The sequence below is a fragment of the Amblyomma maculatum genome, chromosome 4 (assembly GCF_055883805.1).
Source record: "Amblyomma maculatum isolate TAMU_Amacu chromosome 4, ASM5588380v1, whole genome shotgun sequence".
Classification (NCBI taxonomy): Eukaryota; Metazoa; Arthropoda; class Arachnida; order Ixodida; family Ixodidae; genus Amblyomma; species Amblyomma maculatum.
This window is the reverse complement of record NC_139347.1, coordinates 65,631,592-65,658,371: the sequence shown is the minus strand read 5'-3', so window position 1 is coordinate 65,658,371 and position 26,780 is coordinate 65,631,592. Positions and strand designations below refer to the sequence as shown.

Below are 26,780 nucleotides of genomic sequence, written 5' to 3'. Positions count from 1 at the left end.
CCTCTCTACGTTTAATGTTGTTCCTAATGGCTTTTCGCAGTGACGTCAAAATAACGTGGCCTTGCAAACAGGTTTTTAGCAGAGATATTCATGCTACCTGAACGGCAAATATAAGTAATTGGGGGCGGGAAGGGGGGGGGGGGGGGCGTGGGAGGGGGTGAGGGTAGGCCGGAAAGCGCTTGTGCTTGTATTACGAACGGGTGAAATGTACTGCTTGCTGTCAAGGGGCGCTTCCTGAAATCTGACTGGCTGACGTTGTGTAGCAGAAAACACGTCATGCATTCACATTATACGGCGATGTCAAAATGACGCTTCATGGCGTACAGTATGTGCTGCCATTGCAGTAAATGGCATAAGTTGGGCGCTATTTTGAACCATATTGAGGCGAGCGCAAACAAAACATGGCGAATCCGACGTAGATCGTAGGCGGCTGTTTGGTCATCGCAGTTTGGTAGACAATTACCCCGGACGGGGAAGTAAGCTGACTTCTTGTAATTGCAGATAGAACTGAAACGACGTCATAAGGGTACTTTTCCGAAGCGCAATCTTCTAGAGGGTTAATAATCAAGACGCAAATTTACAGCCGCACGAGGGCCCTAGATGCCCTCCGGTTGCAAACGCTTTGCCCTCATAGAGAAACCATCGATCCGCGCAGTTGTTGCCGAGCGCAACAGTGGTGGTCTGCCAGGTCAAGCGGTTATCTGCGCGACACGAGGCATTTCAGAGAGCACCGCAATGCTTTCGAATTATCTGTCTGGACGGTTCGTGAGTGCGCCAACCTGAGGAGGTATAACCTGGTGCTGTCCTTCTTTACCCGTCACGCGTACGTCCCAATTTTAACAACATGGCGAATTGTCGAGAATAGGACACCTGCTTCGGTCAAAACATATTAAAAGCCAATTTTTCCTTGCAAACATCTCAGAAGCCACCCCAAAAGGTACCTTGAAAAGCAACTGCAGATGAAATTACTGACATGTGCTCGGCAGAATACTACGTGGATTGCAAACCCATCGCCTATGTGTTTTTGTCGTATGTTAATAAAAGTAGTGCAAAATATAACAGGATAGTAATCGACTACAGGTCGTTCATTAAATTTATGCATGACGGAATAAAAAGAATTCTACTCCGGGCTGAGTATTTTCAATTGGTTACGCGTTTTCTGTAGCGGATACAAGGCTGATACAGAAGCAGCTGTTCGCGTGCTGCATGAACGATTTCGCAATAACATGTTAATTATATGGTAGCGCAAAACACAATTATAACACTAAAAGCGGGAAACATGATCGCTTAACTATCAGCTGCAGTTTATTTTTCAAAAGGCGAGCATTATAGTTGAAAAGCTGAAAATGGAGAACGTTTAAAAATACCAAAAGATAAAATTAAAAGAAGAAAAAGAAAATAATGGCTCGTGGTTCTCAGATCCCAACTTTACAAAAAATGCACAAATTCCCTGTGGTATAAGACAGTAGATAGTTTCCTAGCGCAAACATACTGCTGCTTCTTTATCTCGAAAGTCTCAAATATTTACTTCACCATCCGATCTCCGAGACGGAATATTACTGCTGTTTTAATTGATAAATATCTAACAGCGCACCAGAGAAGCAGAGAAAAGAAATACCGCGCGATGAATAAGATTCGTGTGTCATGTACACGAAATCGTCACTTTTTTATAGTACGCTACATGTTTATGTTATTATCAGATATGTAATAAAATGAGAGAAACATTAATTAATAGTATCTGAAGGATTTATTGTGTGGTAGCAGCCTCCTATAACGTGAACATGGACTGTCTTCTAACCGGCGACATTATATTTCCGTTAAAAGTGTTGAGCATCAAGGGGTCATCATATCCCATGTGGTCAAGGAAGTGGACACTCCCAAACACCGCTCCCAAGGCTTACTCGTTATTTTTCTAGGCGCTGATGGTTGTCGCATGTGTCCATGTCATCTGATGTTACAACGTCACACAATTCGGCGACCAATCAAGCATCTGGCGATCATCATTAGCGAAAGAGAAATGGTTGCCGGCGTGCATTTGCAGCTACCACCTATCACTACCCAGTTATGTCAACTCTCAGCTACCATCTGTTAGGAACATGAATGGTGATTCTTCGAAGGTGGGAAGCTTCAAAGGGTCGACACTGACGGACATCGTTTTATGGCATAGGGTACTAACGCCTTCACGTTAAAATGGGGACAAATGGTGACTTTGCGGCTGTAGCGACCCCGCCTTTCTGAGTGGCTTTCTTTCTGACGAGCTGCTCGATAAGTGATGGCAAGCCATCTAGCCAACAGAGACTGCTGAGCTTCCATGACTAACACTAGCCAACTAAGTCTTGCTAAGTAAGAGCCTCCAAGACTAAGAGTAAGCGAGTTTGAGCTAATCAGTGAATATACATCGTAAATGGAATACAACGGCGCAGGAAAATGAGGTCGACAAACACCGAGATGTGCCTGTCCCATCCTTTGTGCGTTCTCGTCCTCATTATTTCGCGGCGATGTGTCAATGCCATTAAGAACATTACAAAAAACTGTCATCACCAACAACCACCTGGTTCAGTTTAGTGCTGCGGCAGCTGAGCCTCAATCTGTGTTGACACAAATAAAGAAGGAAATCAATAAAACCAGCCATGGCGTTCATTCCCAACATAAAGTTAAGCAAAGAGCCTTTGATTCGTAATTACATCTAGTGCCGCCCCGAGTGTCGTTTATTCTTTATTTTTAGCCGTGTTCACCTTTATAAGTTACGCTTTAAAAAAAGAAGCTGGTGGGCCGTTGACGTCACACGCACGTGCACACAAGGGCTGGACTTACACGCAGGTGTTTCACCCACCGCGGAGCGTGCTTTGCCACCAAAGTAGCTTTCCGTCCCAGATGTATTTACTCTCCGCATTTCTTTCCACATGATCCTAAATACACTTGCGGTACCTTCTCTCTGGCCAGTTACTCTCCTCGCACGAGGGTATTTAATCCATTCACGGAGAGAGATAGCAGATTAGTTTCTTGTCAACTTTGTGATACATGCTATTAGGCCTAAAGCAGCTGTGTATATGCGGCCGTTTGCCCTACAAGTGTTTCTTCTTCGTCAACAACAGGCCAAGCGTCTTTTTCCAGCAGTCAGCATTTTAGGTCCTGCCACTTGTCGAGTTCAGACACTGCACGCTGACCGCGACGTTTCCTTTTGCAGCCTTCGGCAGCTACTAACTTTTTTGTACGTGCATTTCAGCGTGTCGTTCGCAGTCCTCCATGGGCTCCGAGCAGCGGCAGACAAGCCCACCCTCTGCTTTGGTGGCCGATGGATACGGTGACTCTGAGGTTGCACGTTTCTACCAGGATCGAGCAGTATTCCTTACTGGAGGCACCGGGTTCATAGGGAAGGTAGGCGTCCATTTCTCCCTTTTTCCTGGTCATATCATACGCGCATTTTATGCAGTTATGCTTGCAGACCGATGAAGAAGGGTTATAACATTTAAAGAACGTTTAGCATCAGGTACACAAGTGGTATTGAATTGATAGCGAAAAGGTGCGCTTAGATGCGTAACGCGATGATGTATGCTACAGGGGCTGAGTACCTCCCTCTCAAACTTCGCCTTAAATGTAGGCGCGAAGTAGTAGCAAATCCAAATATTTAAAGAAATAAACGCCTTTAAACACCATCTTTTCATTCCGCGAGTACTTTTATATAGTTTTGAAGGTAATTTTTGGGCAAATGAAGGCGCAGCATCTGTCCCGGCGCCTTTAACACCGTCTTTTTTTTTTTTTTTCGCGAATAGTTTTATAGTTTTGTTTAAGTTGTTTCTTGAGAGGAAAGGACAGCGGGATATATCACTTCTCAGTGAACACCTACACTTGTCAGAGGTGCATGTGTCACGGTTCGAATCATTATTGCAAACTAGCCTCCAGCTTAGCTAGACTATTAACACTAAATGGGAAGCGAATTGGTTTAACTCCACTCTGTACATTGCACTCCGTAACGCTGCGTCATAGTGTTTATAGGAAATCACGTACGTATTTTCTCCGACACCATTTTTTTTCTTTTAATTTAGATTAGCGGGAAGACAACGGCAACGGTGACGGCTTTTCAACCAAACTAACTGTAAATGCTTCAAGTAATATCCAACCAGTGCATGATGCGTTCAACCACAGAAGCCTCCAAAGGATGTGCTCTGATTTTTATTGCAAAGTTGTGTCAGTACAAGTTAGTCTCCAAAGCGTACGCAACAAAGTTTCGTGAGTTAAAGGCTTTAATAAGCGTCCAGGCTATCAGCATTACGGAGGCTAATTGTTATATGATCGCCTCATTGTAGCTCCGACATGTCTACTCAAATATATGGTTCGTCAGGTAAATTCTGATATGCTGTTTTTGAGTGGCATTGAACACCCCAGAGCTGAGGCATTTAAATATGAAGACACCCCTCATCAGAAACAAAACCCTTGTTCTGCAAAAATTTCGTGATAAGCGCTGCTTCATCTCAGATCATTGGAATGTTCACTCCGGAGGTGATTTGACTTGATTTAATTTATTCCCACCAACGAGGAGATGCAAGGTTGAAAGAAAAAAAAAACAAAAAAAAAAGCTGCTTTCATTGGCTTCAAGGTTTGCTAATATGGTTGCAATGGAGCAAAGAGAAAACTTTTCAGCAAAAATTTAACGAAACGAGCAAATAACCAGGGAGAAAGTTCTGTATGGAACATCCTGAAAATGTTACTGCAGAATGCATGAAAATAAAAATAAAAGGTAATTAAAGGTACTAGAGTCAGTGGGCACCTCTTAAATGGCCTTTGTTCATGGTAGCAGTTTGGTCATCTAGTCTAGTGAAACGTTCAATAAAAAAAATGCAAAAGAGCATCGTCGCAGATTTCCGCACCTTTGACGACAATGCGCATTTCAGTAGGCTCGGTTCTTGACTCTGTACTGCATTCAATGTGTGCCCATATTTAAAGCACTCTCTTTGGCGCATGAAAAGGTTTGTTTAAAAAGCAGACGCCTCCGGCCCGACGAAGCTATCTGGTAAGCCGGTTAAAAAGGCTTTAGCAAAGGCCAATAGCAAAATGCTTCGAAATATTAAACTGATTTAGAAGGTTGTGTGCTTTTGTTCTCTCAGTAAGTCGTAGTGCGCAATCTATGGTGTGCTAATTATTAAAACGCTAGCCTAGTAATATATCAATGATTTCGCATAACATGCTGTAAACTTGTCAATGAACAACTCATGTATGCGATATCCACACCATAAGGAGAAAACGACCACTATGGTCAATAGTCCGTAGTTCTTCACTGAAGTAATCAAGGTTTCTTCTGGTAGGTTCTTCGAAACATAAAACAGAATTTCATTTACCTTTTACTTCACCTTTGAAACGAAAAGTGACATTGTAATGCGAATCGACGCCATATTGTTGTCAGCCTAGTTCCAATTAGGGTATACAAAGAGAAACTCAGAGAAGTTGTGGGCCATCCACATTAATTGTTCACCGCATAAAAAGGAAATACCCAACGTAGGCACCTCCCGGTTCTTGCAGCGCCTGCAGAAACGTAATTGAAAACCAGGAACTGAGTTCAACAACGTTAGAGATGACAAGTCGTCCCGGCTTTCCACTGGTTCAGCGCAGAAGCGAAAATACATCGTGTCGTACTGACTGCAGGCAAATAATATTTTCCAGTTTGTGCCCTTGGAGACAAATTTCAAATACCTTGTCCGAACAAGCTGGATGGTATATCTTGATCGGAGGCGGCAGCGGCCATACATCATCTGCCTTGCACATCCTCATGTTGAACATATATTATGATGAGGCTGCCAAAAGTAATAGAAAATAATATGCCTCTGCCCTCATGTTTAACAGTGAATGTTCTTTTTTTAACTACTCCTCTGCCATTTACGGCGCCTAAACAGTATCAGAAATACTGTTTTGTATTCATTGAATACTGCTGGGTGAATGAAGCACCTTTCAATTTTTATAGCATTTTTACCGCAACCAAACTGACATCCGTTCTCGGCGTTAGCACCAATCAAGTTAGAAGAAAATGACACAGCCCAAACTAACGCAACTCGGAAAACTACCCCAATTCATTTCCGTTTGTTTTCTTTAAATTTATTGTGGAAGCCATCATAAAACTTAAACAGCTTGACCTCTGAATCTGCCTCCTGCGGGAAAGGTGACTTAGGCGCTTCTCAAAGCCCTATCCTCAGGCATATTCAACCTATACAAGTCGAGCACTTGGCCGTGTGAAAGATTGTACTTGAGAGATTGTATAATCGTGGTTCCGGGTGGCCCGTATTACAGTACAATCTGCCCGCGTCGAAATATCAACGCGGATATATTTGGCGTCGACTGAGATCGCATGAGCAATGTTCGAGACATGTGCGCATGAGCTCGAACATTGCGCGCATGTTATGTATGAGAACACTTTTGAACCCTCACATCAACCCTCCAAACCCAGGTGTCTATGTTTGTCGTGTCCCTCTCAGAAGAGACATTATCACGTCCATGCCTTTGGCACCCGAGTCCGGCGCGCGCATATGCCTGTGCGAATACAATCGTTTTCCGATTTTAAAACGACCCCACGTCGAAGCCGAATGCAGTCTCTATAGAATAGTGTATGTCTACAAATACGGCCTTTGGCAAAGAAACGAACCGAAGCAAGCGGAAATCTGGAGCGCGCAAGGGCTAGCCGGCTCATGAACGCACTGCATCGCCAGGGTAAGCGCTCTGCTTTTAAGTCAAGGATATTATGCAGTACCGAGCTATTTCCGATAGCCAAACCACTTGCACGAATGCGTCAGTATTGTCCTGAAACAGGACAAGAGCAGCAGCGCCGCGAATGCGGTGCCTGTTCAACCTTGGCTGACATGCGGCCTTACAATTTATTTATTTATTTATTTATTTATTTATTTATTTATTTATTTATTTATTTATTTATTTATTTATTTATTTATTTATTTATTTATTTGTTTGTTTATTTATTTATTTATTTATTTATTTATTTATTTATTTATTTATTTATTTATTTCTTTATTTATTTATTTGATACCTACATCCACTTACGGCATTAAAGCAGGAAAACGGGGGTACAAGCTTAAAAAGGAATTCAAAACAGTGCACATAAACAAAAGCGCCAAACTTCACAAAACTTTTGATTCAGACAAATTTAGGCCAATATGTACCAAGATCTCGGGTTTATTGAGTAGACGGTGAAGAAACAAACGTCCCCTAGCGGACCTTGACGTCACTGCAGCCACCTGTCAATTCAAGGACAAAGGGCAAGATCAAAAAGGCATTTTAAAAGAGCGTTTTGCAGTGTTCTTTTCTTACAAGCAGTGAAACGAAATCACACGCAACTCATGTGTTTATGAACCCTTTCCAAATAAGTAGTTTTCCGTTGTAAGTTGTTGTCAAAGTCCATTTATCGAGGACAGCAGAGTGTGTATCCCAACCCGTAACCTTAATCTTCCTTTAATTGCGACTCTTTTTACTACGCATTATTTCTTCACTTGATGCAACCCTTTTCAGGTCCTTGTAGAGAAGCTGCTCCGTTCTTGTCCGGGCGTGAAGCGGGTCTATCTCCTGATACGCACGAAGCGCGGAGAGGAGCCCCAGTCGAGGCTGGCAACAATTCTAGGCTCACAGGTGAAATTCGCTTATTTTTTCGACAGATTTGTACTCCGAAAATATCCTTCAGCGTTACGAATTTTGAAGCGCCTCAGCCGTTTTGCTGTGCTGTATAAAATTCTCGCCGATGAGGGCCCTTGCGTGCTTGCCTGGCCGAGTTTGGGATATTTAGAGCAGCACACGAGACATGATACGATTTCAGTCACGATATGCGTCCTTTTATTTCTTCCGGAGAACTTACCGCGATATCCTGGCTATTTGAACAAAATGTGCTTCATACACACCGAGGTATGTAACAAGTAGAACTCTTATTTGGTCTAGTTGGTACATTTTGAATCACAAATAATACGGCGCGACGAACGAGGTCAAAGAAGGCGCACAAACGACAGGACTAGCGTCTGCCGTTTGTGTGCCTTCTTTGACCTCATACGTCGCGCCGTAATATTTGTATTCAAGAGGTATGTAACAACAAGCCCCAGACTTCCGGCCTCTGTCCTTTCCAGAAAGCATGATATTCGCGAAGCTGTATCTAAGAAACCTTAGTATTCGATGAAACTAAAGGGTAGTGCTTTAGCACGAGCAAACGAACGCATAAAAATTTCAGTGTTGCTTTCTTCGCGTGCAATGTCTTCTTTAAATGCTTTTGATCGGTATACCGACGCTTTTTCTTGATAGTTTTTACTTATTTAACCATAAAGTAAGCCCGACTATGGTGTTACATGGGCGCGTAAGCTACATATACGATGCATTCGGTGTAAAAGGGGCACAAGTGTTTCGCAAGATGCAGGTTTACAGAAATAACTTGTTTCGACGCAGTCTGCGAAGAGAATCGTCTGAAGTTGCTACATGTATCAGGGAACAGGCATGTTTCATCACCTAGTATCAGTAGCAGGCGAGAACGTCTGGAAGCAGGGCTACAATTAATTTGTTTCCCGGCGCAAACATGCCGCAAATTTTTGCTGGCCACTATGGACATATATGTATGTGTACACGCACAGTATGATTAGACTAAGGGACTACAATTAGTTTGAACCATCGGCCGACGTGAAGGGACAGATTATTAGTAGCGTTCATTTCGCTTTCAGTCTCGCTGCCGTTGCCCGGTACCAAATTAGACCGCCAAGAAAGGCTGGGGCACTATAGTTCGAGGCTGAAGTAAATAAATATATATAAGGCTGAAGGAATGAGGTTTAAGGTATATAAGGTATAAGGTATATAAAGTATAAGGTATATAAGGTATATAAGGTATAAGGTATATAAGGTATATAAGGTATAATAAAGGTATAAGGCTGAAGGAAATAAAGGTATACAAGGTATATAAGGCTGAAGTGAATAAAGGTAATAAAAGTAAATAAATCTGTTCAGAGCCTTTGAAAGCAGCAGCCTACAGCCGCCGGCAATGCGCGGACTATTTGCCTTTCGTAGGTATTTGATCGCCTCAAGCGAGAGCAACCAGATGCTCTTGAGAAAGTGAGTGCATTCTCGGGAGACATCGCTCTTCCAAGCCTGGGACTCAGCGAGTCTGACAAGTCAACCTTAGTCAAAGAAGTCTCCGTCGTTTTTCACTCAGCTGCAACCATCAAGTTCGACGAGCCATTGAAGTGAGTGAATGAAAAATCTATCGAACTGTTTACCTTTCTTCCGCTGTCCAGAAATAACGGCTGAGTAATACTCAGTGGGCGCTTCAGAAAGATCCTGGATCCTGATAGTAAGCCGATTATTTCTGGTAAACACCTTGCTGATCAACGCACTTATCCCTCACCCCTTGTAAACAGGGCCCTTTTTCTTTCTTACTGTAAGAAGCAGGACTGTAAATACTTGGCAGAGCGGTGGACATAAAACAAAATAAGAGTAAGTATGTAGACGACGTAGGGCGATGAAAAAAATACGATGACAATCACGGTAGAGTTCAAGTATGACCTAGTTTTTTGTTTTGGGTAAACTCCGTAAGCTTGACGCCGTAGTTTCTGAATATATCAGTGAAGCTTTCAGTGTATTCGCAGTGGGTCTAAATTATTACAGGTTTGTTTTCCAGACTGGCAGTCCAGCTAAATGTTCTGGGCACGCGGAGTGTTTTGGACCTCTGCAAGCAAATTTCGAACCTCTGCGTAAGTTACTTCGGTAATCAAATTTTTCAGTTCAATGTACTTTTATCATCCTCCATAATAATCAATATAATAATACGAGCATTTTATTTCATTGTACAGTTCCTCACTTTTTGAGTTGTTTGCCCTCTTTTTGTCTTTTATGTATAGGCTTTTGTTCATGTGTCAACAGCATACAGCAACTGTGAGAAGGCGACAGAGTTGCACGAGGTTATATACCAACCATGTGTCGATACCGAAACAGTTATCAAAGCTGCTCAGTAAGTATGTCTGGCCGTGCTCTTGCAGCCTAACCTTAGCCCTCATAAGTATTTGAAATTACATGGAAATATTATTTTCTTTCAATTATTGTAATTCTCGCTCTTCTTATAAAATAAAAAATCACTGCACGTTTTCTCATCTAGTAAAGCGAATATCAGCAACAAATTGTTGGTAAGGAGAGCTGAATCCAGTAAAACTGTCACTCTCAATGCAGACAGGAGATGTTAGTGGTGCACATGTATGTCACGGCAGTCACAAGCGCTAAGGGATAGCTACTGTGAATGCGTTTTGCTGTAATGAGCCACTACTTCGTGTTTTCAGGCCACTCTTGCGAGAATATCGGGTGTGTGTAGGCCTCATCCCCTGAAAGAAATCTAGTATACGTTAAATGTAAAACATCATGGATTACACATAAGCTCCGCGTTTTTGGGTATGACGCGGCTTCCCTTGCGGTTCCTTGTTCACGTACAGCCTTTGTCAAAAGTGTATAGCCCAGGGGATTTGCCTCTGAGCCCTGTAGTGGTGCCGATTTAGCATTGGTGGAGATCATTTCAATAAGACAAAAAATCTTCTTACCGTCAAAATATTCGGAGCGCTGGAAATCCCTTACAAGCTGCACAACGTGGCTCAGAAGCAGACCCCCCGGGCTATACACTTATGACAAAGGCTGTACATTAGCCTCTGCTGGCTTATTTGTCAAGCCCTAAATACGTGCCTCTAATGCATCACACATTCTTCTTGGCACATAGTTTTGTAATCCGCCTGCCGTAACTGGCCACCCTACATAGATATAAAGGCCCTGAATTAACTAAGCCGCAGTAACGGGCCTGTACACGTAAGATTACTGCGACTAACTTTGTATTCAAGAGGCCCATATTACTGATTTCTATCCACACTTCCGCCTCAAATGAGCAACTCGAATTGGTATCTCCTCTCAACTTTGCGATATCATGTGCATAGTCTGATTACTTTACACAGTCCACTGATGGTTCATTGCTCGGCTATGGTACATGTCAACCGCAACTTGCTATAAGGTTACTCCGCAGCATGTATAGAAGCACTGATATTAAAACCTTTTACCCAACTTCTAAAAACAAAATTGGCGATTTCAATGGTCACATGTGGAGGTCGTTTCGGTAAATTAGATAATGGTTTTCTCTTGAATGTTCCGTTTGCGAGGGCGCTTATTCAGTCATGAGTGCCGCAGACTGCAGTCTCACAATCGCCATGGTAAGCCACGCACGGAGAATGTTCGTGAAAAATTGTGGGTGTTCAAGCATGGCTTAAACCTAGTGATAGAGTGAAAGCTGAGTGTGTTGCAGTGATAGCCTGTTTAACACCCGCTTTTCAATTTTCAATCCGCGAATTTTTTTTCATAATTTTTATTTAAATTAGGTTTTGTGGAAAGGAGGAGCCTTATGCTTTTGAGTGGACTCCGCTGAATTGTGGAGGCCTACACCTAATGATGTCAAGATTCATATTTTTTTCTTGTATATTGTACATTGGTTTATAAGAAAGAAAAGGCGCAGTATCTGTCTTTGAGCCTCAAGGTTTTTCAAGGTGAAAACGTCTGTGACAATAACGGCTCGTAAATTAGGTTACTCAATGGCATCGATTGGTAACGATACCCGTTAGTAATTACACTGAACAGTGCAATTTTCTTCTGAAGCAGAAAGCTTTTGCATGTAGTACATCGGTCGGTAACAATACCCGTTGGTTACACTCAACGGTGGAATCTTCTTCTGAAGCAAAAAGCTCTTGCATGTAGTGGAAACCCTAGCCACGGCTCCACTTTCTTCACCTCACTCACGCGCTGCCAAACTCAATGTTTATCGCATATCACTACTTACCGACGTCAAGTCTTTTGCATGTCAGTCTTTCCCACACATAACACGCGAAGCGAAGTGAAGCGTCCTGGTAGCGGTGCCACTTTTATTCAGTTTTATCACATGGTCACTCACTCGTTACGCCTTGATCTCACCCTCAACGGTCACTTCTTCAGGCTGTACAGAAGACCGTCCAGCACGTCCTTCAGCTTCGTGACGTCGCCGTTCAGCCAGGCGGTCTTCACAATGCTCAGGCGTCTCCGCTGAAAGTTTGGATTTCCTCTTATCGCGCTGCCTTTGCTCAACCGCCTTCTGTAAATCAACCACCTCGGAATCTGAAGAATTAAGCTTTTCGACTCATCTACGCCCTTCAGCAGCTGCTTTACTATTCTACGCCCTTCAGCAGCTGCTTTACTATTCTTCTCCATGGCTAACTGCTTACTGGCTTCTACGCACAACTGTCCACATATGTATACACCACAAACTACGCAGATGGCGATGCGCAATCGCTACTGCGCATCCCAGAGGGAGAGAGAGAGAGGGGGGAGTGGGGAGACTGTCGGCGAGACGATGGAGAGCGCACGGCGGCGGCGGCGGCTCTGGCGCTTTTTCCAGCTGAGTGCCGTATGACGTCACCCGCTCCTCGCGCATGCACAGCTTGGCCTTTTCAGAGCTCCGCGAAATGGCTCAGCGACTGGCGTAGTGTTGCTTTCACAACAAAATTGTGGACCCTGGAATCCCAAGCCTTCGACCACAATGAGCTTCTCGTGCTCCAGGCCAAGCAAACATTGTCAGTAAACTACGCATGCACCTGGTGGCGTGTTGTTGTTGCGTCTGTAGGAAGAAGGAAAATAGAATGCACGGGCTTGCTACTGCCTCTGTAGCTCAGCCACCTCCGCTACCTAGTGTGTACAAAAGAAAACAGAGAAGAAAGAAAAAGAAGAGGGAGAGAAAGACGCACGTCACAACAGCCGTCGTCCACCATTGAAACAGTGGCGGGTGCAATGACGGCCTACAACAGATACAAATTCGGTGGCAGGTTAGCCCCCGCCACAATTAAGCGGCGGTGACCTACCATTCCCAGCCATGTAGGGCCAGGAGCAGACAACAACCTTTTCCCTGGTGGCGTGTCTTGGAATTGGGAAACTAGCTGGGTATGATGAAGTAACGGGCACTCGGGAACTGTCGTCAAGGTGGGTAATTGGAATTCCGTTCCCCTGAAAGGAATTCGGACGGCGGGCAGTTGTGAACTGGAGGTTGAAACGTGGCTTGAAGGTCTTGGGTTTCTGACAAATGTGATGTTTTTATAACCTCCACTGCGATTACCATGCCGAAACGCTTTGTCGCCCTAAGGGCATGAACGTGCGCGTCGCGTGCGCTTCTGAATTGTAGCAAACATATGGCAAAATAAACTGGCCCGGCCGTGTCGCTGGTCGACTTTCGTCCACAGTGAAGTAATCTCATTACATCGGCATTCGTGTCTCTCTGAATACCCAATATGATGCGTGCTCGCCCGCTGAGGTTTTTAAGAGCAGCAGAAAGCCCCCAAAATTCTACAACTGCTGCGCCCGACGGTCCGATTGTGCTCGTTTCTACGTGATTTCCGACCCATAGTAATGGCGCCCTTTTTTCCAGTTTGGTCACAAAAACAACGGTTTCTACGAGCGGTATATGAAGCTCTCGCATCAATTACGCATGCCAGTGGTTTTAATTACTGTCTCCTGACGTACTACTTTTATAAAACGTTTCTTTTACGGAGCGAAAATTTTAACCACCCGGTTGCGATAATTATAAAAGTTAGTATGTACTTTTTATTAATTAGTTGGTTAATTAGAAAAATCTTACAGCCTATTCTGTCCGCCGCAGTTGAGAGTTCGTTCCTGCGAATATTCTTTTTTTTTTTTCTATTTGACCTATTTTCTTGAATTTTTGAAAGCCTTCGCTGAAACATCTGGTATACTGTTCGTTGCAAGGTTTTATATTTACGCATTGTCTTGGCCTTCATGTGTAATGTGTCATAAATTTTACAAAAGAATACAATCACGAAATTTCATCGGTAATTTTTCACCGATAGAAGTAACTATTATAATATTTGGTACTGCATAAGAAAACAGCAGGCTTTCATAATAGCACACAGCACTTTGGTCAGTTGTATTGAAAACGTAAACCATGCATCTGTCTGAACGTGCCTTGAGCAGCGTATATTCTGTAACCAGGTTGTAAAATATGCAGCATGCAACTTTCTACGACCCAGTTCAACCCTATAATGTGCGAATCATATTGTGTTGTTTTCTCTCAGTAAACGTTTAATGGAAACCTGGTTGTCAAGCTGTAATCAATTAAAAAAAAACATGAAATATATAGATCGTTCCATAAAGATATATTGCGGAAGGTCAAAAACCTTTTAATATACATTTAGTAGCAATTCTTCTAAGAATGCAGAAATCACAGGTTCGGAGTGCATTACGGAAGTATTTTAGGCGGAAACAATTCAAGTGTAATGCATTTGGAAGAGCATTCCCAGGTCATGAATAGCAGCTTACTAGTACAGTTCACTGAAGCAGTCAACGATTGGCTTCCCTGAAAGTGATTACCTATTGCAAATAACCTGACGCCTAACGGAAAAGCTCAAAGTTAAACTCAGCAAAACACTGCAAGGTGTAATCAAAAAGGCGACACAAGAGAAAAGAAGTGGTCATGGGTGAAGCATGTTACGCTTCGAAAAGAAAACCACTGGCCTGATAAAGTTGCAGAGCTGACTTGAAGAAAATAAAAATGAAATCATAGGCAGGGCAAGGCCAGTATATGGAGGAGACTGTGACGTTTGCTGATGTAGCTCTGTCCGCGCCTGACTCAAGTCGTGAGAAAGGTTTGCCGGAAACAATTACAAAGGTTCAACGCTGCTGAACCAAATATTGAGCGAAAGCATTAGCTGCGGGTGACCGAGCGTTCTTCTTCATCTCTTTTTCTTCTTCCTCAGCCCACATATATTGCCCCGATTTGACCAAGCTGTATGAACGTGCCTTAGTGGCCTATATGGATAACGTGAATGCCAGGGTCCTAGCAGGCTGATTCTGACATAAACCGTCCCATGTGGAACGAGAGACCCAAGTTGGCAGCTCCTACCAGCCCACGTGGTTCGGTTTGGTTTGGTTTGGTTTATGGGGTTTGACGTCCCAAAACAACTCAGGCTATGAGAGGCACCGTAGTGGAGGACTTCGAAAATTTCGACCACCTGGGGTTCTTTAACGTGTACTGACATCGCACAGCACACGGGCGCCTTGCTTTTCGCCTCCATGTCATGTCCATGTCTATGTCCACGTGACGTCACAGCGTAACGTGGGTAAGACGTGGCTACCGGCCGCGCTACGCTGAAGGCTCGAAACCTAGAGTAGTATCGTTTTCGCAATAAATAAAAAATGAGATGATCGTAGCTTATATGCACTCTTAATATTTAGTTTAGCTTATAGAATTTAACGAACGAAAACAACTCGAGCTATGAGAGGCGCCCCTGTAGTGATGCGCTCTAGACATTTCGACCTTTTGGCTTTACTTGTACTGGCATCGCGCAACACATAAGCGCCTTGCTTTTAGCCTGTATCGAAACCTGGCCTCTGAGGCCAGAATTTGATCCAGTGTCCTTGGGTTCAGCCATCTGGCACAATAACCACGGAGCCACCGCTACGAGTTTCTTGATATTTGATAATATTGCCGATACACAATATGTTTGTCTCTGCAGATCTACAGATAACTCAGTGAACAGTGAGGAAGAATTTCTGTGTGGATTGCCGAACACTTATACCCTGACCAAACGCTTGGCAGAATCACTCCTACGGGACGAGCATGGAACTGTACCTCTCGCTATAGTGCGACCTTCTATAGTCACTGCCTCATGGAAAGAGCCGTTCCCGGTAAGGCAGCACGGCTTTGTCTGATTGATTCACTCGTTCTTCCTGACTCCTTGAATCTGCACATAAACTATATGAGTCGAATAAGCATGCATACAGGGGAGGGCCACGGTATTACTTCCGCCACTCTAGCTTCCTTAACGTACCAAAATATATTGTCTTCGTACACGGGTACCATGTCATTCCACGGCCATTTAATTGGGGCGATATGGCCAGAGTAAAAACGCAAAAGCTTTTCCGCTAAGCATTAAAATCGATTGACCGCTCGAGTTATCACCTTCTAGGGTACCACAAATCTGGTGCATAAGTATAGCCATGAAAGATAACGTCACTCGTTATTTCCATAGTGTTATCTGTCGAAGTACCGAAGAAAATGGAGTCCTCAGCGTCAGCGTTAACACAAAACGTTGCAGCGTCTGCAATGAGCGAGCTTCACGCGTGCAAAGAACATAGCGCGGCAGTTTAGAAACCTGCTGTGAGTTTGAGCACAGCTTTTAAGCTATCTCTTTTATTTGAAGGGCTGGATAGACAACTATGCGGCCTGCACCGGCGTCATTGCATGGGTAAGTAGGACATGCGAGCATTTCAACTCAGTAGACTAAAGACCGCGTTTATCAGAAAATCCCGCGAGCGAAACATCGCGGACCAGCCTCCGGCAGTTTATTGGTAGCCGGCATTTCACATGGCCGAGAGCTGACTCGGCATAGGTTTGCGTGACGTCATGAGATCACATTACATGGTTTCTTTGTCAGGATCCACCACTTCGAACAGCTCCTTTTATATGGAAGGATGAGGGGAATCGAGCCGTGAGAAAACCTTGCATCCTTAGTAAAACACGCTATAACTAGGCCACGCAGGCATGTTCGCGTGGTATGGTGAAAGCGGGGCTTTGTATCTATAACGGGTGGTATTTCAAATAATGTGGTAGCATACAACTACATGCTAACTAGTGCGAACTGCATGCAGGCGACCGAGATTCGTGAGGAGAGCTACGCACATCCTTACTGCCACCATTATAACAGAATTGAAAAAGACCAATTTGAAGCAACGAGGAACCCTACATGCGTGACATAGACGAGCGCCAACAGATTTTTTCAGCGCCTTTTTTTTTTCCGTGTTACTAGATTGATTTGAGTTGAATTTTTCGTGTGTTACTACACCTCATTTTCTGACGAACAAATACCTTGTGAACAATTCATTGAATTAAATTTTGCGGTGCTACCGGCGAACGCAGCAAATGACGTCCTGCTACTGATATTCAATCTCACAGCAGCAAACCCCGCTCTCATTGCAAAACATTTTGCAGGTAGGCACAGGCCTGCTACCGTCAATGATGGCGAAGAAGGACTGCCTAGCCGACATCGTTCCTGTGGACATGGTCGTCAACGTGCTCATATGCGCCGCGTGGCACACCGCCATTGCGAGGTTAGCCTCATGCAGTTTTTTTGAACGGCCCGCCGCGGTAGCTTAGCGGCCTCAACGTTTTGCGCATACTCCAAGATTAAAAGTTCAAATCGCTTCCACAGTGGGCACATCTTTGTCTGCAGCAAAACAAAAATGAAAAAACGGGTGTGCTGCACGATGCAAGTCCGCGCTAAAAACCTAAGGTACTCGAAATTAATCCACAGCCTTTCACTACGGCTTCTCATGCAGACCACGTGCAGTTTGAAAACGTAAACTTTACGCACCCTAACACTGCAAGTTTTATACGTTTGGTCGCGCAGCAGGGTAACCTCCGGTGGTGCGTTGAAATACGCAATCGTACACGCTGCAGTCGATACTGCCCATACGCGTTGGCTACTCCAGTTGAGTGGAGTGATCGAATATCTTTTTTGTGTCATAAGCATTTTCTGTCACGATGCGAGCATAATAGCCTGCGTATACATTTTTGTTTTCATGACATGGACTTCTGAACTTATAGCTCACAGCGCACATAGTGGTACAATTGATGATTTTATGTTGACGTCTTCTCTTTAAACACCAGCTGACAGCATTAGGAAACGAACACTCGCCAAATTGGAGAATAGAAGTGAAAAGAGGTGACGTTTCTCAGGTCGGTTCTTGCTCCTTGCTTGCAATAAAAGTGAAAATCTGGATGGTCGCTTTTGTCTTACAAGCCCAAATAGAGACCGCCGAGTCCCGAAACGTCAACTGTTTTAGTTTTGTTCTTCCTTTGTGCGACTGCCTGTTTATTACTCTGTACGTTCTGCCAGTCGGACGATTATTCGGCGAAACCAGGACTACTGTTAATCGGCTCTCCTAGCCGTCCGCTCCTTGCTGGGCTGTTCTGGCAGCATTGAGCTTGACAATGAATTCAGTTATGAGAACTGCCCGTTTGCTTATGTGCACGCTCATACCTGCGTTTTATCAATTATAATCACCAATAATGATGCTCATATCTCTTCCCCTTGGTTTACGCTTATCACAAAAATGCTGAGGAGGAAAACATGAGACAGTATATATAAGGCTTTCTTGCCATGCATTCTCCTCATATCTGCATTGCTGTGGAAGACTCTTCCGTAGCTGTTTAATATTCATAAATAGTAATGGCGCGGGTGAGCGAAGAGTGACTTGTGACGTTTACCTGCGCAGGCCTCAGCAGGTGAGAGTGTACCACTGTTGCAGTAGCGACGTTAAAAGCCAGACGTGGGACGATATGACCAATGCAGTGCAGGAGGCCGTTCTTCGACACCCACTGCCATTCATAGCCAGCTACCCGAAGTTTACAGTGACAAACAGTGTTCTGCGGTACCATGTCAATCTGTGGTGCAGGCACTACCTGCCTGCGTTCATTGCAGACCTTTATCTGCAGTTGACGGGACAGAAACCAAGGTTGGTGATTATACCATGCGTTGCGCAATGTGGTACGATTCAAGGTTTTTTTTTTTTTTTTAAATCGTCACCGGCACAAAGAATGATTTTTTAAGCATGCAAATGTTTTGGAATTGAAATGTGTACTATTATATGTAGGTCAAAATGAAGGGAAGTGTGGCTTATATAAAACCGGAATTTGAAGGACGTACACAAGTTATACTGGCGCGTTAGATACCGCGCAACAAAATTTCGTCTCGCTGGAACCTCACTGCACAAATGTCCCGACATAATTACTATCCTGTTGCCTCGTTGAGGAGGCCATATGGCAGGCTTGTGGCAAACACTTCACTTCACAAGTATGATGGCTGAAAGACACGTGATACCCATCCATCAAGCTGCCTGCCTTCGTTACCCAAACACTTGTAAGGACCATGTATTGGCGATGAATCGGTAAAGAAAGCCCCATAGGGCACAATTACAATAGAACGAGACGCGCTGAATTAGGCGCGACATAGTTGATATGGCGAATAAGCAACAAAATTTATAATTCGTGATGCTGTATGGATTTTGATCTTTCTTTTCTATACAAAAAAGAAAGCCATTGACTATAAAGACACAAGAATGCTTGAACAAGTCAGAAAATCTGACAGCGTAACTCTTCACCCCATTTACTTGACAAGAATAGTTATTGCTATGTTAAGTCATTGGAAACGATTGTTACCCTACTTATCGGAGCACCATTCAGTCTCCGTCGCCTTGGCACCGTCAGCTCCGCTATTAACTTGTACTGTTTCCCCATTGCCAGTACCTCTGTTGTGGTGTCTCCGGTTCTGCTTACGGGTACTGTTGTTCAAATTTTCTTTAAAAATAGTCAGCGAACAACCATCAGCCAAAACTAATGGTTCCTGAATATCAGCTCTTAGCTTTTGACCAAACATATCGCAGTGCTCAAATACTGCTATTGCATACGTCTAATCCCCATGTTATGCACAGAACAAATTGTTTGATACTTTATTGGACAGTTCTGGCAAGTTAGTCGTTGCTAGGGGCTGTCCAGCGCCACCTCTCAGACTGTGGATGACCATGGATGTCTACAAAGGATGTACGCTGATGCAATGCTCGGGCCGTAAACATTATGCGGAGGTAATCACAGTCAGCTCTTGGCTTATGCTCGTTGTCAGCAGTAGAATTATATACATTTAGTGATCACTTACCAACACCAATTTTCATGTTGTATCTTTCCTCATAGATCGTGGTTCCGTAGAAAAGTTCGCAAATCATGTTACTTACAGAGAGGTGATGCCTACCTCCCTTGCCTCTATAGTCAGTTCATGCAGTACGGCTCAGCAGGTTTTGTTCTTGTTTCTTTATATGCTCATCGAGTGATCTGGGTTCACTGTGCTCTCAGCTGTCATAAACAAAACGCCTTCACAATGGTATAGTGAGGGACGTGTGAAAGCTTAAGGCTTTCTTTTTTTTCTTCTTCTCCAGAGAGCCTTATTCCAACTCTTATGCTAATGTTTCCTTATGTTACTGACGCGGTTTCGCATGTAGAAAGCGTGCTCACGCCATCATGATGTTCTGTTTCTAGCAGAACATATGTACCTCCCTTTTCTGCTTGCCGTCTTGTTCTGGCGCTGTTTATGACGTCCTAGGACCTTGCATGGACGCTTCCATTCTAACAGACAGATTTATCTCTGTTTGAACTCGTTAGAAAATTAATATGCACGCAAGACGCACTATTTACGGCAACTGGAGGCTCTTAATTTCTGGGCTTTGAGGCTGACATGTTTAATGCAGCGGTCTTTTCAAACCTCACTATATTGCAGGTTCATACGACGTTATCACAAGGTTCGCAGAAGCATGGACATTGCACAGTACTTCACAACTCACGGCTGGCTGTTCAGATCTAATAATACCGTGGGACTCATCAGCGACCTTTCACCTAAGGACAAGGAGGCAAGTGTGGCAAATGCTGTCTGGTCCTACGGACACGGGAGTATAGCTCTCAAAACATAATACAGCCAAATGTACAAAACGGATGGGCACAGTATTTTTGTCCTATTCAGTTCAGTCGTTCAGTCGTGTCCGACTCTTCGTGACCTTATGGACCATGTCACGCCACGCTTTCCGGTCTCTCACTATCTTCCTAACATCACATAACTTCATCTGCAGTGCCTCGAGGATGCCATTTAACCACCGCGATCGCTGCCTACCCCTTCTCCGGCGACCCTCAACCTTTCCCAACATCAAATCTTTCTCCAGCGACTCCTCTCTTCTCATCAGATGACCAAAGTAGCTGAGCTTTAACTTAAGAATTTGACCCTCCAATGAGCAGTCAGGGTTTATGGTCGACAATATCGACTGATTTGATCTTCTGGCAGTCCAAGGAACTCTCAAGAGTCTTCGCCAAAACCACAATTCAAACGCGTCAATTCTTCGGCGGTCAGCCTTTTTCACAGTCCAACTCTCGCATCCATACATCACAACTGGAAAGACCATAGCACGAGTTATACGGATCTTGGTTGGCAGACTAATGTCTCTGCTCTTTACTAGGCGGTTATGGCTAACCATTGCTCTCTTTCCCAGAGGCAGGCGTCTCCTAATTTCATGGCTGCGGTCTCCTTCCGAGGTAATCTTGGAGCCCAAGAAGAGAAAATCTGTCACAGCTTCCACTTCTTGTCCATTGATGCTCCAGGACTTTATAGGGCAAGACGCCATGATTTTTGTCTTTTTAATGTTCAGTTTAAGCCCAAACTTCTCACTCTCTTCTTGTACGCGCATCAGAAGTCTCTTGAGTTCCACTTCACTTTCTGCCATTAAAGTGGTATCATCCGCATATCTAAGGTTGTTGATACGTTTTCCAGCAATCTTCACTCCAGCTGAAGACTCGTCCAGACCGGCCTTCCTCATGATGCACTCTGCATATAGGTTAAATAGGCAGAGCGACAGTATGCAGCCTTGTCTCACTCCTTTCTCAATTGTAAACCAATCGCTAAGACCAGACTGTGGCCTCTTGCCCTTCATACAGGTTCCTGAGGAGACAGATGAGGTGAATTGGAACTCTCATCTCTTGGAGAGCTTGCCACAATCTGCTGTGATCTACACAGTCAAACGCTTTCGCATAATCAATAAAGCAGAAGTAGATGGGTTTCTGGAACTCTCTTGCTTTTTCCATGATCCAGCGAAGGTTGGCAATTTGGCCTCTAGTTCCTCTGCCCTTGCGAAACCCAGCTTGCACGTCCGGAAGCTCCCGATCCACATACTGCTGCAGCCTACCTTGGAGGATTTTCAACATCACCTTGCTAGCATGCGAAATAAGCGCGATCGTGCGGTAGTTGGAACAATCTTTGGCACTGCCTTTCTTTGGAATGGGGATGTAAACTGACCTCCTCCAATCCTGTGGCCACTGCAGGGTTGTCAAAATCTTCTGGCATAATGTATTCAGAATGTTAACAGCGTCATGGTTGAGGTTTTGAAGCAACTCAGCTGGAATGCCATCAATTCCGCTAGCTTTGTTCTTAGCAAGGCTGGCTAAGGCCCATTCAACTTCACTCTTCAGGATGCCCGGCTTGAGATCAGTAATCACAATCGTCTTATGCTGGGTTTGCACATTCGGGTCTTTCTTGTACAGTTCTTCTCTGTATTCCTGCCACCTCTTCTTTATATCTGAGGCTTCAGTGAGGTCCTTGCCTCGTTTGTCCTTTATCACGCCCAGCTTAGCACAGAAGCTTCCTTTGATATCTCTGATTGTCTTATACAGAGCTCTTGTGTTCCTCAATTGGCTGCTGTCCTCAACTGCTTGGTATTGTATGTTCAGGAAAGCATTCTTATCTCTCCTTGCTATTTTCTGAAAATCCGCATTGAGAACCTTGTATCTTTCTCTTTCCGCCATAACTTTTGCCATCCTCCTTTCCTCAGCTATTTACAAAGCCCCTTCAGATAACCAGTTTGCTTTCTTGCATTTCTTTTGCTTTGGAACTACCTTAGTAGCAACTTCTTGTATTATATCACGGACATCAGTCCACATCTCTTCGGGCTCTCTGTCTTCTAGATCCAATTCTTGAAATCGATTCCTCACTTCCACAGCATATTCTAATGGAATTTGATCCAGATCATACCTGAAAGGCCTTCTAGGTTTTTGCGTTTTCCTCAATCGAAGCTTAATTTTGGACACAAGAAGCTGATGATCGGTGCCACAATCGGCCCCAGGCCTTGTTTTTACTGCTTGTATAGCGCTTCTCCATCTCTGCAAAGAATACAATCGATCTGATTCCTGTACAGACCGTCCGGTGAAGTCCATGTGTACAGGCGCCTCTTGTGCTGTTGAAAATAAGTATTCGCTATGGTCAGGTTGTTTTCTTGACAAAACTCTACTAGCCTCTGCCCAGCTTCATTTGGCTCGCCAAGACCGAACTTGCCTATAATTCCGGATATTTCTTCACTCCCGACCTTAGCATTCTAGTCTCCTATGAGAAAAACGACGTCTGATGATGGGGTGTGGTCTAAAAGGCATTGTATGTCCGCATAAAATCTCTCAACGTCAGCTTCTTCGGCAGTAGTGGTCGGTGCATAGACTTGGATAACTGTTTTGTTGAAAGGGTGACCTTGGATCCGAAGTGAAATCATTCGGCCGTTGTCGGGGTTGTACCCTAGCACTGCTTTGCCCATTCTTCTGTTTACTATGAGAGCGACCCCATTCCTTCTCTTGGATTCGTGCCCACAATAAAAGACATAATGGTCGCCGAAGTTAAATTTTCCCATTCCGGTCCACTTGAGCTCGCTGATACCCAAGATATCAATGTTCAATCTGTCCATTTCTCGCTTGGCGACATCCAGTTTACCTTGCGTCATAGATCTTACATTAAAGATCTTACGTTATAGATCTTGCGTCATAGATCTTACGTTAAAGAACCCCAGGTGGTCGAAATTTCCGGAGTCCTCCACTACGGCGTCTCTCATAGCCTGAGTTGCTTTGGGACGTTAAACCCCACAAACCAACCAACCAACCAGATCTTACATTCCATGTTGCTATGTGATATATCTCCTTGCAACATCAGACTTTCCGGTCGCTTCCCGACACATCCACAACTGAGCGTCCTTTTGGCTTTAGCCCAGCCGCTTCATTCGTCCCGGAGCTACTAGGAATCGCCCTTTGTTCATCCCCAGTAACATGTGGGACGCCTTCCAACCTGGGGGGCTCATCTTCCGGCGCCATATCATTAATGGTATTGTGACTGGCTATAGGGTTTTTGCTTGGCAGGAAATACTGGAGTGAGTTGCCATTACCTTCTCCAGTGAGTCACCTTTTGTCAGAACTCTCTGCCGTGACCTGTCTATCTTGGGTGGCCCTACACAGCAGAGCTCACGACTTCATCGAGTTTCGCAAGCCCCTCCGCCACGACAAGGCAGTGACTCTTTTTGCCGCAAACTGCAGTTGGTTAGCACTTGTGTCTGGCTACTAACCACCAGAAACCCTCGAACACTAAGCACTGCTGACACACTCGCACTGCTGACATACTTCGCCGCCATCAATGATGCTCTGTAAGAGGAAGCCAGGACCTTTCAAGCTGTTTATACAGCTTTTTCCCTGGCTCTCCTCGCAACACCAGTTGCGAAAATAAACCTTCAAACCTTTAATAAGAAATATTGCTCTTTTAGGGAACATAGTAACTTTAAAATCTCCCTTTCGACAATCTTTAGGATTTATAGTGCACTGGCGTAAGAATAATTCTTGGGTAGGACGAGTACGAGCGTGTCACCACAAATGAACTCATGTCACGTCGATATTCACTTTACTAAGTGCGTTTATGAAACCTGGAGCTTGCATCAAAGAATTGAAAGGAGAATCCTTACTTTTCAGTTGTTTGATTTTAGTCTACAAAACATGGAGTGGCAACGCTACTACGATCAATATATTATTGGAATTGGCAAGTACCTTTTAAAAGCCGAGGATGGTAAACAGTCTGACGCCAGGAGACGGCTGAAATGGTACGTACTTGTACACATGCAAATGTCACCTGAGAGCTCCTGATTTTTTGGCGATCAGCCATACAACGTGTACGTGAAGCTCTTCACGAAGTCTCCTCTGACATGATAAGGAAAAAATTCAGCAGACATTTCAGCTGCACATTAAATAGCGGTAATTGGTTCCTTCAGCGGCCTGCGGTCAGTTTCTATATTACTTCGTAAACTCGTACGTTGCTTCTTATCTTTTATTTTATTTAACACAAGTATACAAAGCATCTGCTTAACCAAGGCGAAAGAATGAGCTTCGATGGTCTGAAAATAGTGTATGTTACTCGCAACCCCAAAGTACCGCTTCGGCTCCCATTATCACCACAACTTTCATATCAGCGTAAATATTTTACATTCTCAGATATCATAACGAGGTTTCAGTGGTGTTTCCACCTTATAATAACAATTTACCTGCTGTTTTATTTCACTTGCGTGTTAAGTTACTATATGCTATGTAGCAATCCGGATTTTCTCGACAGAGCGCAAGAAACACCTGATGTTTCATGGGCGGGACCCTTTTCGCTGTCACGTCAAAAACTAAGGAAAAGCAGGGGAAAAAAAGTAACAGGCAAACAGCTCCAATTTCAAGCACTTTTACTGCAGGAAAAAAATCATTATGTCTCACCTGTAGAAACGTATCCATCGAGGTGCCCACTGAAAAGCTTTCTGCTTGCATCGTCCTGAGCTTATCTAGGGTGAAATGATTGCTAGATGGCTCTTTTACACACCTGTGGCGATAACATATACCTTGTGTCATCTCTGGTCTTTTCATTATTACAAACAGTCCCCATAATTAGTTTTTAACATTCCTTTGGCTACGAAAAGCTTGTAATTTTGTGCAGTAGTGGCATCGACAAATAAGAAATGCAAGGAAAAGCCAAAAGCGGGAAAATCTTACAGGTGGCACGTCTGCCACGGTCGACGAAACTAAAGCTAGTGAATATACAATTTCTTCCCGCATGTTAAAAAAAGAAAGTAAGAAATAGATCAGATGACTAGTGAATAATCTATACAGAAACGGAGACATAGAAAAAATGCAAAATTTTAGTTGAGGTATTATAGGGCTATAGGTGAATCGATGAGATTGCGTTCGGCGGTAGATAAGCCCTACAACCACGTTTTTGCGTTCGCCTTTTGCAGGTTCTATGCATTGCACTTGTCCCTGCCCTTTTTCCTGCTCATCTTGGTATCGCGCCTGCTGATGACGAAGAAATCAAGAGAGCTGGGTCAATCCACGACAACTACATTCACAAGAGTGTGTGAAACATTGCTAGCCCCGTAGCCACTACGATAGCAGCTGCCCAAACCATAGGTGTCACTGGTCGCCGCAACCTTGATTTGCTTTGTGTCTACCCGCCACATAACCTACAAAAATATGCACACGTTACGTGACATGAACTGAATTGTGGCAATAAATAAAGCTCTGACAACGAGCACTGTGTCATAAAGTTAGATCGCGTTGTAGTGTTGTGGCGTAGTTCCTGGGTACATGATCTTCCCTCCGCTTCTGTGAAAAAAGCTCTAAGCAAATAAATTGAATTGCTTTTTAGACAAGAAACCACTTCTCCAAAGGAAACAGTGCACGTTTCGCAGGGCGAAGCACTTGGTGTATTTAAAGGACTATGGTCGAATCATGCCGATCTCCCTCCTGTTAACAAAACTGCTGAACCTCCTCTCATAGTCTCCTGTATTTTCGTTGTCTGGTCATTCGATCCGATTACACCGTTCAAGACTCTTATCTAAAAGCCCTGGCTATGAACGCCGCTTCGCGAGTCACGTCAAAAACCAGGAGGTGTTTGCAACGATGAAGAAATTTTCCGTAGCGAGGCACTCGCATTTCAATGCTCCCCTGCAAGCTTCGTGGCGATCTGCGCTTGCAAACTTGTCACGCGATGCGCGCGCCGCATTGCGGGGAAGCGCCTTACTGATACATTGGTTTCCTCGCAGTTTTTTCGCTCGATGTGAAGTTGTGCTCACAACCAAGCCTACCGACCACCCAACGGCCTGCCTAACAAGCGGTGGAAGGGGCGGTCCGACAGCGCCGCACACAGCGCGCACAGCGCACGGAGAGCAGAGTTGAGAGAAGACAAGCGAAAACAATGGAACGAAACAAGGGACAACGCGCTCAAGAGACAGAAGAAAAGCGCGCTGCCCGACTCGAGAAGCGTCTGAACGAAGACGCAGCTAGAAGTCACTCAGCTTCCCAGAGTGACTCTACAACAACAACTGTGGAATAGGTCGCT

General features: G+C 44.3%; 1 protein-coding gene across 1 annotated transcript; it reads left to right on the top strand.

Annotated features, from left to right (window-relative positions):
- The first annotated feature begins 3,246 nt into the window (after positions 1 to 3,246).
- Positions 3,247 to 25,819, top strand: LOC146191285 (putative fatty acyl-CoA reductase CG5065). Its single transcript, XM_084600302.1, has 12 exons — positions 3,247 to 3,378; positions 7,507 to 7,623; positions 9,031 to 9,206; positions 9,641 to 9,713; positions 9,861 to 9,970; positions 15,537 to 15,708; positions 16,224 to 16,268; positions 17,012 to 17,130; positions 18,298 to 18,537; positions 20,349 to 20,478; positions 24,383 to 24,510; positions 25,678 to 25,819. Exons 1-12 carry the CDS (start codon positions 3,247 to 3,249, stop codon positions 25,817 to 25,819), a joined length of 1,584 nt encoding a protein of 527 aa, XP_084456428.1.
- The last annotated feature ends 961 nt before the right edge of the window (positions 25,820 to 26,780 follow it).